The sequence below is a fragment of the Lycorma delicatula genome, chromosome 6, assembly GCF_047948215.1.
Source record: "Lycorma delicatula isolate Av1 chromosome 6, ASM4794821v1, whole genome shotgun sequence".
In the NCBI taxonomy this organism is placed as follows: domain Eukaryota; kingdom Metazoa; phylum Arthropoda; class Insecta; order Hemiptera; family Fulgoridae; genus Lycorma; species Lycorma delicatula.
The window spans coordinates 141,263,745-141,279,677 of NC_134460.1; the positions used below are offsets into that span (position 1 = coordinate 141,263,745).

The window sequence follows — 15,933 nt, forward strand, 5'->3', positions numbered from 1 at the left end:
TTACCTACCTTTTAAAGTGAGTGATATTTATATTTTGATAATTTTTTTTAATATAACTTCCTACTGTTGTAAAATGTGCTGTCCTATTGTATAGTTATACTACGATGCATTATTGATCAAACATTGGCTTCATGTGTTTGTCACTTGGGGGGTTTTCCCCATTTTTAACATGGGCAGTAAATGCCAGTAAACATTCATCAAGATTTACAGTTTTTTTAAAAAATCTTTATCAATCAGATCTGGTTTTCAGCACAGTATATAAAGTATATAAAGTAAATATGTGAAAAAGAAAGCTTTTATCAGTTAAATTATTAGCATACCATTTTGCCTTTAATCTATATCTCATGTAGTTTTATCAAATTTTTTTTCAAAAATTTGGCAAAGGAATTCAGAAGGGTAAAAAAACATTTTTATTAAAATTGTTGAGCAATAACATTGTTATAAATGTACCTATGACAAAAAATGAATAACCATCTATAATTTATTTTCCATCCTGTAAGCTCCTGTAACATTTCAGTATGTTAATTATGTTAGCTCAGAACAAAGATTGGATCGAATTAAGATTTACACACTGAAAGGAAACAGGATCCATGTTCATTATTTGACAGAATTTTTCTACATCACTGTGGCCTCTCCCAGTCAACAAAAATGCATGTATTGCTTGTCTACTTGCATCAAAGACACCTGAATTTACAAGTTCAATGTACTAGTTAAGGGCAAGCCAGTGTAAAAAGTTTTGTGTCAATAAATGCATCCTCATGCACAAGATTTAGGTTTTTGGTAGTACTGTTACCAAAAGAAGTACTGTAAAAGAAAACATGCATACCAAAAACATGCATTACTATGACTGCACTGTTACTAAGGACTGGAGGCAATTCTATATTTAGAGCTGGAAAAAGGCATTGAGCTCTGATGCCTAGCAGAGCAGATCATCTCAGGCTGTTCCTGGTATCAATTAGCATGTTGGGTCAAGAATACCACATCAAAGTTGGGCGAGCTGGTTGGGTGAGTATGGTTGCAAGCCATACTTTCATGCATAGTTTCTTTGCATTTGCTTCAGTCTGTTCACCATTGTCCACCAGCAAACTTACCACATAGCTAGAACAAGGAGCACCTGTGGCAAGTCAAATGGATTGAAAAGATTTTCCAAATTTCACTTGTGAATTGTGGAATACACAAATGCACAACATAAATTTACAAATGTTACACAATTTACTTACTTTTTTTAGTTCATTTTCAATTACCACAAAACAGACTAGCACTAAATCCCAATTACCAATAGTATAAACTAGACTTCAGTTAAATTAGACAGCATTCAAAAACCTGACTATGAAATTATTTAGCATTAAATTATTTGTAAACTTAAATTTAATTTGTATATATGAGTGCGAGTTTGAAATCTATAATACACAAGTATTAGTAAAGTAGTAAAGTTATAATCTTTCATAATATATAATCTTTATTGAAAAGAATTATACAGAAGAATGATATTCAAAATAGATACAACTGAAAATCTTTCATCACTCCCCTGTGCAGCTGCAGCAGCAATAGCAATAGCAATTGTATAAAAGCTACTGCTGTTAGAAAATTAATGAATAATTAAACATATTTAACAGTATTTAACTAAGGTGTATAAATTGTCATGAAGTCACAGAATGAAAAAATGTAAAAATACAATTACAACATAATATATAACAATTACATCAAAATATAAAAATTTCTATAAAAATTCATCTTAAATTTAAGCTTCTTCTGCACCCTCTTCTTCTTCATCAAATTCACCTTCCTCTTCAGCACTAGCTTCCTGATATTGTTGAAATTCTGCTACCAAGTCATTCATGTTAGATTCAGCTTCTGTAAATTCCATTTCATCCATACCTTCTCCAGTGTACCAATGAAGAAAAGCTTTACGTCTGAACATAGAAGTGAATTGTTCAGACACACGTTTAAATAATTCTTGAATTGCAGTTGTGTTACCAATAAAAGTTGATGCCATTTTTAAACCACGTGGTGGAATATCACATACAGCTGTTTTACAATTATTAGGAATCCATTCAACAAAATAACTAGAATTTTTATTCTGTACATTAAGCATTTGTTCATCTACCTCTTTCATAGACATTCTTCCACGGAAAATAGCAGCAACTGTTAAATATCTACCATGTCTTGGATCACAAGCAGCCATCATATTTTTTGCATCAAACATTTGTTGAACTAGCTCAGGAACAGTTAATGCTCGATATTGTTGACTACCACGAGATGTTAAAGGAGCAAATCCTGGCATAAAGAAATGAAGTCGAGGAAATGGTACCATATTAACAGCCAATTTACGGAGGTCTGAATTTAGTTGACCTGGAAATCTAAGACACGTTGTAACACCTGACATTGTTGCTGAGACTAAGTGATTTAGATCTCCATAAGTAGGGGTTGTGAGTTTTAATGTGCGGAAACAAATATCATATAAAGCTTCATTATCGATGCAAAAAGTTTCATCAGTGTTTTCAACAAGTTGATGAACTGATAAAGTTGCATTGTATGGCTCAACTACTGTATCTGAGACCTATTGAAAAAAAAGAAAATGTTTGAAATATATATTGAATGATATATGCAATAATAGTATAATTAGTGGTAAGTAATAGTGGAAATTTTACAAAAACAATATTGCATAAAGTGTACAAATAAGATGTACATTAAAAGTTAAATCTATGTTAAAAGATCATGTGGTGAGTTGTGTAGAAACTCTTCACATGTTCATTGTAGGACTAAGCTATATCACCTGAAGAATCTTTTCCCCCTTTCATAATCTTCTACCAAAGTATGTTATTTTCACAAAGATAATTAAAAATTTTATAGAATACCATTTGGATGTTTATAAATTTATAAACTTTTTATAAATTTTTAATTTTATAAATGGTTTAACATTTTTTCTGTTGAAATGTTTTCAGTTTAGATTTTATTAATGATCTTTTTCTTTTGATTATTGATGATTTTCTCAGAATTACATTCTCTACTAGTTTTGATAAAGTTACTAGTTTTTTTAAGTTACTGTACTTAAAAAAAAGTGTGTTTTTAGCTGAATATCATGATAACTACATATTGGCCTTTTTATTTAATTTGTCAAGTCAAAATATAAGAAATCAAATATCACTTATGTTAAATCTCAAAACTAATCCAGGTGAAATTTTTTGCTAGTTGTGACTGTGTAGCATTTTTGGACATTTGTATGAACTCTTTTATTCAAGCTCAAGGAATCAGTTCCCAAGTTATTCTCCTTTCCTCCTGAATCAATATATATTGAATCAAATATTTGTCTTCCAGATACTAGATTAAATAACATGCTCAGTCATGTGTCCCTTGAAGGAAAACTTATAGTTCATGGAAGAAAGCAAGCTCCCCAGAGAGGATGCACTTATCAAATCTTTCTAATGAAATTTATCCAGATTTAAACAGGCACTCAGTCAGAAAAAATTTTAATTCAAATTCAAATTTCTTTTTTGATAGGGTGTTACAGATATAACATTTTATGTCTTCAACTGCTACATGGCAATTAACATGAGCCGATACACACTACACTAAATTAAATAAACAGACGGCTGTAAGAAATAACACCCAATCTAAAATTTTCTTATCGTTGCCCAGGATTCGTCAAATGTTTCTGGGCAATTTATATTTAAGGTGTCTTGCACCTTAAATATAAGGTGCAAGAAATATAAGGAGCATGTAACTTACACAATCTACAAGGATGTGGCATAGTGTCAAGTGGTTGTTGCATCATATGCATAATGGAGCATTTTCTCCTTGCATCAAAAACTCGTCACAACATCAAAAAATGGACCACTTCCTCTGCATTCTTTTCTGCATAAGGAGTCCCATGGTAACACAGTATCTTTGATAAATGGAAGTTGTTATAAACTGTAGCATCCAGAAACCTTGCCACTGCACTAATAGTGTTTTATACACTAGTCAGATGTAGCAATATGAGCGGTGAAGGACAGTTGACTGATGCACCTTTAGAGAAGGAATCTACACGTTCATTACCCAGAATTCCCACATGGCTAGGGATCCAGTAGAAACTCACTTGTGTGTTGTGGTGGTTCAACTCAGTGATTGTATTATTGATAGACTAACTAGAGGATGTTTAGAATACAAATCTTTTAAAGCTTGGAGAGCACTGCAAATAAGGATATGCTGGATTTGTGAGTTAACAATATGCAAAGCCTTATTGATAGCGTACAGTTCAGCAGTAAATAAACTTGTAATATTAGGTAGACTAAACATGTAGGTTCTACCATTAACAGCAAATGCGCATCTAATCATATCATTCTGTTTCAATTCATCAGTGTATGGTATTGCACATGGGCTTGTCAGAGAATATGTCAGAATATGACAATTGGTGGTGTTGATTCTTTATTGTATAAGGTCAAACATACAATTTATAAGGTTGATTCTCCATGGAGGATATGAACAGGGATAGGTTGTAAAAATAGAAGGAAAAAGAAAAAGGCAAGTCAACATTTATAAGGTGTAATAAACACCAGGTATGAACACCCACAGGTGCAGAATTATGTGGATGGTCTTCCTACCTTTGTAAATTAGGATTCTCAAGGACTGTGTTAAAAGCTGGGTGATTTAAGATGGGCAAAGTAAGATGTTAGAAGTTTGTATCATCTATCAAAGTGATGGTTCACCACACTCAAGTTTGCTAGTGACAGGGGTTGACCTCAAAACACCTGTAGCAAGATAAAAAAATCATGAGTATGGCATCTAACATCTTCGTGCTCAAGAGTAAGCACATAACCATAAATGGGAATGAACTAAGGAATAATAAAAACATATATGACCAATCAGCTCCCCAACTGGTGTTACTAAGGTCTCAGCTTAACTGTACATTTTGTTTTCTCAGGTGAAAGGGTGAAGCCTGTAACCTTGGACCAAACATCAAGGTGAGAGTGTTCTGTAGTACTCTGTTTTGGCCATAGAATGGGATGTAATATATTAAGAACATGAAACATGTGGTTGCACACAGTAATACTGTTGATGGCTGTAGCAACAAGATGGCACCTTTAATACACTTCCTTGAGGCACCCTCCATTCTCGAAGGTGACACTACCTGATACAGAATCTCCAAGACGAACACTGAAAGTTCAGTCATTTAAGAAACACCTAAAATAATAGCCGCTTCCTAATAAATAGCCGCTATGCCATTTAAGTGTAAGCGCCAGCCGCTTACACTTAAATGGTTAGTGAAAGATCTTCCTTGGCAGAAACCACACTTCTAGAGATAAAAGGCTATGTCTCTCCTTCACTTACAAGCGTAAGTGAAGGAGAGAATATCTTGAGGGGTATGCTTTTTTTATCAGGTTTAAGTACTGTTACAACAAAGACTTTTTTCACCAGAACGGTGAGAAGACTTTTGCAGAAAATAAACCATTATAATTACAGGTGTTGAACATTATTATGAACAGGTGTTGTAGTGCCAAGTTAGTTACATGTGAAGAGCAAGTTGTTAAATTTGTTGACTCACCTTTTTTTTCCCCACCTACCCCTGTTCATATTCTTCATGGAGAATCAACCTTATAAACTGTATGTTTGACCTTACGATATACATAAAGAATCAACACCACTAACTGTCTTTCAACAAATGTTGAACATATTCTCTCAAAGACATGTGCAATACTATACACAGATGGATTGAAACAGAATGATACTGTTGCTGATAATGATGCGCATTTACTGTTAATGGCAGAACCTATATGTTTGGTCTACCTAATATTACAAGTTTATTTACTGCTGAACTGTATGCTATCAATAAGGCTTTGCATATTGTTAACTCACAAATCCAGCATATCCTTATTTGCAGTGCTCTCCAAGCTTTAACCATGACTAATGGCAGGTTCAGGGGAGGTGTCATGTGAACTTTTGGTGTGTGACAGACAATTCATACAACTGGAGCATTTAACTTGCCGATAGAATCACCTAAGTCTAATAATAATTTCTGTAACTTGTACCTCTGAAATTTGTTATTTATGATGTGATGAGACACCAAGCAGAAAATCTGAATCTGCTAAGATAGTTCTCACTGCAGAAGAAGGTGAAAGGAATTTTTCATGAATGAGTCCTGGAATAGATTGTTTTGGTGATCCACAAATTGCACAGATCTTCTTCCACACAGTAGTCATAGGAGAAGTGCGTAAGATGGTGTCCACATATTTCATGCTGACAATATACCACGCTAGCTTTACGGTTCAAATTTAGGTGTTCATTTATAGGCCTGCAGTTACATTTGCATAGTGCCTGTCATAGTTTCTGAATAGCATTTTGGCAGTCATCATTCCACCAAGAAACAGAGTGACATCTAGGGTTTCCAGATGTTTGTAGAGTATATTTATTAGCATTCTTAAGTAAAAGATGTCTGCACCATTGTCATACTGTAACGGAAGGGCTTTATGCTAACTGTTCCAATTTGCCTTTTCAACAATCCATCTCCATGGCCTTTTAACCTTGCGGTCGAAACCAAAAGAAATAATAGGCCTGTAGTCATTGTTGTAAAAGTCATTGCACATAGACCAATTGAGATGAGGGAGTAAACTCTGAACATAAGTCTTTTATCATATTTCCTCAAGGGGAGCAGAAAGATGAGTCCCATGAAATATGGTGAGCATTAACATCTTGAGTGAGGGTAGTGGAATCTGTGTGTGTCCAGAGCATTGAACTCAAGAGTTCAGCTAGAGATACAAATCTAAAAGGGACAGATTTTTACAGCAATAGCAGGAATGATGAGGGTAGCTAGTGGTATACTTGTAGCTGCATGAAAATAGCAACTCCACCATTTTCTTTTCTGTCTACGAGAGTCTATCTCACAGAAATAGCCTCAGTGTTATTCTATCACATTATTAATGGTTAATGTACACACATCAATCTTCTAATATTTTCCCTGTACTTCTACTTCTTTCATTATTACTCATCCTATTTATAATAATAGTCGTTTACTGAATCCAAATTACTTTACTATTTGAAATTACTTTACTATTTGAAACTACTTAGCTTATAAGACTTATAATCTTGACATTCTCAAAATAATTTGATTTTAAAAAATCTCTGATGCCCTGGCATCTGGTGATTCCTCCAGTATTTGTGATGAAAGATTTGTGCTTAAGCTCTTTGTGAGAGCTTTTAGATGGCTTACCACCAGCTGTATTTACTGCTGCCTGTGCAGGTAAAACTTGGAATCTGTACAGTAAAAGGGGTTTCACTAGTGTTAGTTTCACTAGATGCAGTAAGTGAATGTTTTAAAATAGATGCAGTAAGTGAATGTTTTAAAATAGTTGCACTAAGTGAAGGCACCTGATCAAATAACATTTGAGTTTTTTCAGCCCACTGCAGGATCTGCAATATTGGTTAACTGCATTTGTAGGGGCTTATCTGGTTTAAACAGGTTACAAGAGTTCAGCAGTATTTTTTTTATATTACCTTCATGTGGCTGGAAAAGATTAATAATGAAACAATAAACTTAATGGATCAGAAATTAATGCACTGTTTTCTGCATGGCTATTAACCTCGTCAGACAAAGCTGACTGAGGCCTTTTCACTAGAAGTGTTTTAGTGTTTTTCTTCAGATGGACCACCATCAACCATCAATAATTTTTTGTGGATTAGTAATTTTGGTCCCACAAGTACCAGTGATATAAGGACCACTGGAGCACACGTACTGGAGCTAGAACTAAATACAACTGGTTTCACCCAGGCGTCCAGAGAACATTGTTCGAGAGTCATTCACCCACTGGCATTTTCCACCTTGGGTTATGGTTGTGATTTGTAAGATATTGCAACACCACCAAATTTAAATGTAAGAAATATAGTGCAAGATGTTGTGCAGTTGTATAAGGGTATATGTTGTAATCTGTATAGTGTTCTTGGTGTAGCGTGTTATGTTCTACAGCTCTGTGTAATGGGAAGAAAAGCTGCAGAGGCTAGGCCTGTAGGGACATCAACCTCCAGATTCTTATAGAAGAATATATTAGTATTATACATTACATTATTACATATGTATAAGTATTTCTTGTATAGAAAATACTTATAATTAAATTAATTATATATTATGAATAAACTATATGGATTGAAGAGGTATATAAATTATGTTGAGAATATTCTCAAGATTATAAGTCTTGTAAGCTAAGTAGTTTTAAATAGTAAAGTAATTTGGAAACAGTAAACAACTATAACTAGGATGAGTAATAATGGAAGAAGTAGAAGTATAAGGGAACAGGATGCCAAAATGTTTTAGGCAAATATTGTTCAAGATATTAAGATTTTTTAAGTCTTTATTAAGATAAAATGTTAACATTAACATTAACAAAACAGCAGAATATGTTCTGGTTCTTATAAAAGAAATTGGTTACTGCCAGTTATATTTTTAAAGGCAAATACATCATCATGGCAAATGTGATTAAAAATTGACAAGCTGTTATGCAAACAATATAGTGCCTATTCTTCTTAAGTTTTTTCATTGTATTTTTTGCTTGAAGGCCAAACAACAAAGAAATGCTTTGTTTATCAACTGCTGGTGGCTACACATTACAGACTATTGTCTAACAAAAATCTAACATTTAATGTATTAAACATTTTATTTTACATAAAAATCCCTCAACTGCTATTGTATAGATGGACTTGAAATACTAGTCTCATACGTGCTTCTTTTTTCTTCCTTTAGTTTTACCCCCACAAAATTGGATATTTTAATATTTATATTCATAGGTAAAAAATATCATAAAATGAATTGTTTGGCGTTCTTACTTTAGGTGATGGTACAATTGAAAATGTCATCATAATACGATCAGGATACTCTTCCCTAATTTTTGAAATTAATAATGTACCAAGACCTGCTCCAGTACCTCCACCTAAAGAGTGTGTCAACTGAAACCCCTGAAAATTAAGATGTACATTAACAAATTATTTTTGTTTTAAATAATTTATGATTTTAATATTGTTATTCTTAATTGTAAAAAAAATTCAAGATTTTTGTACTAATTTACATGTTATTGCGTTTTTCATAGCGTCTTGTACTCTATAACTGAATAACTATATATATATATATATAAACAAATGGATTTGATTAGATATGCAAGTCAGTCAAGATTTACACAGCAAAATCCCTACTTAAAAAAAAAAATGTTTTTTTAGATAAAAATTAAGTAGCGATTATATAGATAACAAATCTATAATCAGGAAAAAATGCCAAAAATCAAATCAGTTGATTTGGCACATGATTTAAAATCACAATTCACTCTGACAAAAATTTACATTTTCTTTCCTCTCTAAATTCTTGACTGATTAATAATTTCTCATACCTGGTGCCAGAATATTAATTTTCTTGGTGGTAGAATAATATTTTCTTTCATTAATTGCAGTCTATTACAGGTATGTGTAATTCTGTGAAAGGAAAGATACTGGACAAAACCAATTAGTTAATATTACTGTACCTGTAATTCTTGACCAAGAGTCAGTCACCAAAAATGCCACTTAACTGGTAGTATTGATGGTTTTATTCATGCTTGGGCTAGTAAATACATTTACCAAAATTATAGTGAAATTATGAAGTAGAAAAAATTCTATCTTTCTTTCAATCTTCTTATCTTACTGGTATTAAAATCTTTACTATATAAAACAGCATAGTGAAATATTAAAATAATATTTTAATATTAAAACATAGACCAATATTAAAATAAAATATACATTATATTAAACAAGCCACAGTATAAAAAAAGTTAATACGAACTGGAGTGTGAAAGAGTTTGTGAAAGAATAAAATTAGAAGGTTATTAATTTCTCATACCTGGTGGCAGAATATTAATTTTCTTGGTGGTAGAATAATATTTTCTTTCATTAATTGCAGTCTATTACAGGTATGTGTAATTCTGTGAAAGGAAATATACTGGACAAAACCAATTAGTTACCCATTATAATTACTGTACCTGTAATTCTTGACCAAGAGTCAAGATTACTTTCTTAAAATAATTTTACAAACTGCTTTTGTCAAGGGCAAATTTATTTCTATATAAAATTCATTGATTTTTATTAAGGTTGCATTATATATGTTACCTGTAAACAATCGCATGACTCCGCTTCTTTACGTACTACATCCAAAACAGAGTCTACTAGTTCAGCACCCTCAGTATAGTGGCCTTTAGCCCAATTATTTCCAGCTCCACTTTGTCCAAATACAAAATTATCTGGTCGAAAAATCTGACCAAATGGTCCTGATCTAACTGAATCCATAGTACCTGGTTCCAGATCAACTAGTATTGCCCTTGGAACATACTTTCCACCTATAATGTGATTTTGTTAATGAAAATAAAATATAGAAAATCATTTAAGTGGGTTTGGTACTTCCTATTCAACTTTATATCTTTTTCTCAAAAGTATTTCAAAGCTATACATGTGGTATTTTGAGTTGGGACAACTCAAAATATTACAATATTATATTTTATTATTTCAAGTAAAATAGTTTCTTTTCAGACTTTCCACTTGGGGAAAAAAATTTCTTCCTACATTTTCTGGGTAATGTTTTTTGAACTGCTAATACCTAATTTATTTTAAAATGACAAATGTTATTACTTTAAAAATATTTAACATTAACTGTATAGCTTAAATACAGGGTAGGATCAAAAAGTAGTAGTAGGACTGAATTAAAATTTTTTTATTGAATTTGTACAAATTCTAAGTAGTTCTCGAAATAGTCCCCTTGTGCTTAGACAACGCGTATAACGCGATTCCCACTGCGCGTACGCCTTCTGGAACTCTTTCCGGGATCCCCTTCAGAGATGCCGTAACGGCCCCTTGGACGTCTACGGAATTGTATCGGTTACCCTTGAGGTCCCGCTTGAGCCGAGGAAAGAGGAAGTCCGGCGGTGCCAGATCTGGACTGTAGGGGGGGGGGGGTTGAGGCCACACGTGGCAACCCTGTGTTTGGCCAGAAACTCCCTCAGCAGCAGCGCCGTGTGGCACGGCGCGTTGTCGTGAAGAAGCTTCCAAGAATCGGCGATGTCTGGCCGCACCCGGAGGACGCGTTTGCGCAACTGTTAAGCACGTTCATGTAAAAACTGGCATTCACAGTCTGTCCAGGGGGAACGAACTTTGGGCGCCTTCACTTTGGCCACATTTTCATCAATCCCAAGTTGACGGGCGACCGGCACGCGCTGGTCGTCTTCGACGAGCTCCCGCCACTCACACTGTTGAGCGGCTCATGGCAGCATCCCCATAGCCGTCCTTCGGTTTCCATAGGGTCTCCGTTCGGTTTTCCCGAGTTTGACGCAGAATTTGATGGCGTAGCGCTGCTAGAGATCTTTATCCATTTCGTCGGATCGCGATGACACTTAACACAGGTTCCCGCAGGCGACTGGAAAAATTATCGGTCTCTTCGGAAGGCTCCCCCCACTACCACGCTCAGGTGGTCCGACCCCCCCGCCGCCTCACCGTTCGCGCTATAGAAATTAAGTCCTACTACTTTTTGATCCTACCCTGTACATCTGAGAAAAAGAAACATTTAAAAGCAGACATTAATGTAACATGATTTAACATTACTAAGATATAACATAACTTTCAATAAGACCTAACTATTTTGATCTAAAACCAGATTTTTTTTCATCTTTATACTTTTGTAAAAATAGTTACAAATTTGTTTTATTTCTACTGTGACACTATAAAAACCTAACTTTCAATTTAGAATATGTAATTACTTTCTGAATTTTTGTCATGTTCTTAAGCTGAACATAACCATATTTTGGATTATCATCCATTGACCAAAATTAAAATAAAACACAAGATGTTGTTTTTTGTATAGTTTAGTTTTTAATATAATTTTATTTTTGTAGAGTTGTTCAAATGCAGTAGAGCTGATACAGTATTTCCTGCCAGATGTGGGTTTCCAAGTTTCATCCTGGCTTAATGCTCTTAAGCAGGCTGGTCCTCCAGAATGTGGCTAGTGATGAAACAATTTTTTATTTACTTTGTATTTTTTTTTTTTATTTCAAATTAAAAAACTACAAAATTTTGCTTAGAAAATATTTTCTAAGCAAAAAACGTTTAGTGGGTAATTAATTCCCTTTGACGTTACAAGTTTATGATTTTATTCCTTGTTTATTCCTTTACAACTTAAAATTAAATTTTTTTATAGTACCAAACCTCCTAAAATTAATAGTCAGTTCTATAAATGATTAAATTTAAATTTACTAAAAAATTATTACAATGATGGACAAGTAAAGACCGGTAATACTTTTGAAAAAAAGTGTGGTATTTCTTATTGAAAACTTTTGGTATAAAGATGAATGAACGGATTTAAATTAATCTTGTCTATCAGATTTAAGGATAATTAATTTCCTTTAGTTAAGCAATCCATAGAATAGATGGAATTGATCTTTGCTATGCACATATCTAAACACATCAATGTTCTCTTCTGTAATATGTTGTAGACAACCACTATGCAACAGTTTATATATGGTCCAAAATCAAATAAGTGATGGTAGCTAATAAGCCCCTCTCTACCCTGCAAATATTAGCATAATTGTTGCTCTAAATGTATTACTATAGAATTTTTAGAACAGAAACACTTATTAATCTTAGAATCAGAATCTCATTTAATAGAATAGATACCTCCTGGCAGAAATCATTTTATGTTTAAGCATATGAATAATTCATTGTTAGTAACTAGAGATATATTGTACTAAATTATTAAAAACATACAGGTTTCTAGATCAGTTTGATCTCAGGTCTGACATCTTTTCACCTATCTTTTCATATATTTCATCTTCATTATAGAATATTCATTATCATATGAAATGTATAACTAGTGTGACAAAAGTTTAAACTATTATACTATTTCTCCTTTATCTTACATTTTAATACAAAAATTAGTGAAATAATTTCAGTTTGAATCATAAAATTATTGTATTTAGCAAATTATGAAGTGAAAAATTATAACCTGTAGCTTCATTGTAATAGACATTTATTCGTTCCAATTGTAAGTCAGAATCTCCGTGGTATGTCCCAGTGGGATCAATACCATGTTCATCAGAAATTACTTCCCAGAACTGCAACAGAATAATTAGTTTGATAGTTTCATTCTATAATGGATTCTTATAGTTTAGTATGTAGGAATTTGAAAATTATGTTATTTAAGTTAGTAAAATTGAAATTTAAAAATACTCACAAAAAAAAATTATAATCCAAAACTAGATGGTCACGTTAATTGCTAGTGAGTGATAAACAGATTACTTGGGAATTAGTGCATAAGAAATAAAATAATGAATAAATGAAGTGAAAATAACTAAGTAAACCACTTAAATCCAAAATAAGCAATTTGAGTTCAAATGGTTTATCAGTTTTCTCTTAACTTTTTACTTTTTACTGAGATTGTCTGAAACAATGCTGGATAGTTTTTACAAATACTTTTATTAATAACGCACTATTTTATTATTTTTCCTTTTATTTAAATTACTTGTTCCTTTTAATGATTATCTATTGACTAAGATTTTAATTAAAATTGTTTTTTTAAGAATCTTTTAATAACTATTCAGTAGAGTTCTATCTGAAAAATATTTTTTTTGCAAGCAATGGTGTGTATAAAGTTACAAAAAGACAAAAATATGTGTCAAAGGAAGATTACCATGAAATGGAAAAAATGAGTGCAAATGCTCATAACTCAAAAAAATTGAATTAAAATAAATGCAATAAGAAATTCAGATTAAAAAAAGTGGGTATTAAAATATCAAATGACATATGAAAAACATTGAGCAACAAATTCTTAATAAAAGTACAAAGATTCCTATCTGAATTTTATGTAAACAAAACTTTCATAAAAGTTTTGTTTACATAAATTATATTATTTTACAAATGGCAATTACATTTGTCATTTGATAAATGGCAAATATAAAGTGTTTTTATTTAAATATTTTTTGGTTCTATTTGTTTTTCGACCTGAGATTATTGATATTATATATTATGCCAAAACAATTGCCTCAATTTCTTTTTTTGTTTCAAATGTCAATATTTACTATTCTTAATAGTATGTAGTAATTATCATTGCTTTCCTAAGTATATTAATCTGCTCAAACTATGTGTGATTCTAACCGAATGAGGCACAAAAAAAAATATATATAGTAGTGATTGTTTATAGTTAGGGTAAGGTACCTCCCCCACTTGTTCCTTGAGAAATGTATAGTAAGTAGGTGGGGAAGGGAAATTCACACATTTAACCTACAAAAAAACTTTCTCATACAGGGTTCTCAATGTTATGTCTAATAATACTGTTTTCAACTTTGAGAAAAATTTTAAAACAGTTTCATAACATTTTAAAATTTATGTTTTCCCTTTAATTTTGAAATGTCATATCAATGAAAGTAATTTTATCTATGGTACGCTGAGGTTAAAATTATTAAGTGAAAATAGTCAATTACAAATGGATGAATGAATGTTTAGTAAATAAATTAACGAATGTCATTTTTTTACAGACAGAAATTAAAAAATACATTAAAATAAATACAAAATATAAAAAGCATTGAACAAAATAATACTTATGAGAATATAATATTTTTATCTTTGTTTATAGAAAAAAAAAAAATAAAACTCTGATAATCAAGAGAAAATTTTATTTTTTAAGTACTTTCTTACTTGTAATGGCCACCATTCTTTGCCCCTCAGACTTACCTGAGTATAAGATATCATGAAAGTTCAGCATTTACAGAAATTCTCTTGTAAAGATTAAAAAAAAATTAAAAATTTCTTAAGGCTACTATTGTTCTAACATTCAACAATTCTCTCTAATTTTATTATTGTTTATATTGCTACTACTTTTTACTATTGTACTATCTTTTTTTTTGCTATTTTTTAATATAAAATATTCATCTTTTATTAGATTTTGGAATTTACCTGATGAGAAAACAATTTAGTCAATTTAATTTCATCATATTTATATCTGTAACCTTTGAACATTTCATCATGCTATCTGCTATGTAGAGAGCCTAGACCCATCTTACCCTAAGCCTATGTAATGAGCAATATTTTCATATTTTTATAATTTTTGTATTTTTACTTTTTCATTATCAAAGAATTACTACTTCATTTGTTGCATACATTTTTGCATTTTTCAATATTATTTTTATTTAAATATCTTTAAATAAAAAAGTTTAAATGTTTACAAATTTTCCCATTCTGTTTTATTATTTATTATGATTTTAAATAAATTTAATAAACACAAGAAAAGTCATGAAAATAAAAGTAAACAATTGTGAAGAGAAAAGGTTTAAAATTGTCAGTAAATTACTTAGATTAAAATTTTGCTGTAAAAGCTGTTCTGAAGAATCAATATTTACAATATTTAGTTAGGTTGATGAGTTTGGTAACCTACCTTTGCACCAATTTGATTCCCACATTGTCCAGCCTGTAGATGGCAAATTTCTCGCATGATCTTATTTATTTATTTATTTTATATTCAAAATAAACAAAATACAAAATAAATAATGTAATCTTGGCTTGTTCTAACAATTAATTTCAGCCTACAGAACATTCTTTTCTTACTGAAAGAATGTGAACTGTTAAAAAATATGTAACATTCTTATTATTACTTTTTGTCTTCTTTTCCTTTATTTAAATGATTTTGTAAAAATAGAAATTTGTTAATTCTAATTAATTTTTTTTTCTACTTGGGAAAATTAATTTGTTTTAGACTGCCAAATATATATATAATTTTCAGTAATTAAGACCACTTTCTAAGAAAAGATATTTCTTCAAAAAAAATAAATTTAACATGAAAATGACTAATGGATTTTAACAATATAAATAAACAATAATAGTGAAGGTCATAATTTTTTGAAGGATTTAATATTTGTTATAAGCACTTTTAAGTGAAATTATCCTTAAGGTAAACTAAACTTGTGCATA

General features: G+C 31.5%; 1 protein-coding gene across 1 annotated transcript; it reads right to left on the bottom strand.

Moving 5' to 3' along the window:
- Positions 1-1,741: 1,741 nt before the first annotated feature.
- LOC142327006 (tubulin beta chain-like) lies at positions 1,742-15,457 on the bottom strand. The gene is made up of 5 exons (XM_075369755.1): positions 15,401-15,457; positions 12,977-13,085; positions 10,099-10,325; positions 8,794-8,922; positions 1,742-2,560 (listed from the first exon to the last, which is right to left on the bottom strand). Exons 1-5 carry the CDS (start codon positions 15,455-15,457, stop codon positions 1,742-1,744), a joined length of 1,341 nt encoding a protein of 446 aa, XP_075225870.1.
- Between the last annotated feature and the right edge of the window lie 476 nt (positions 15,458-15,933).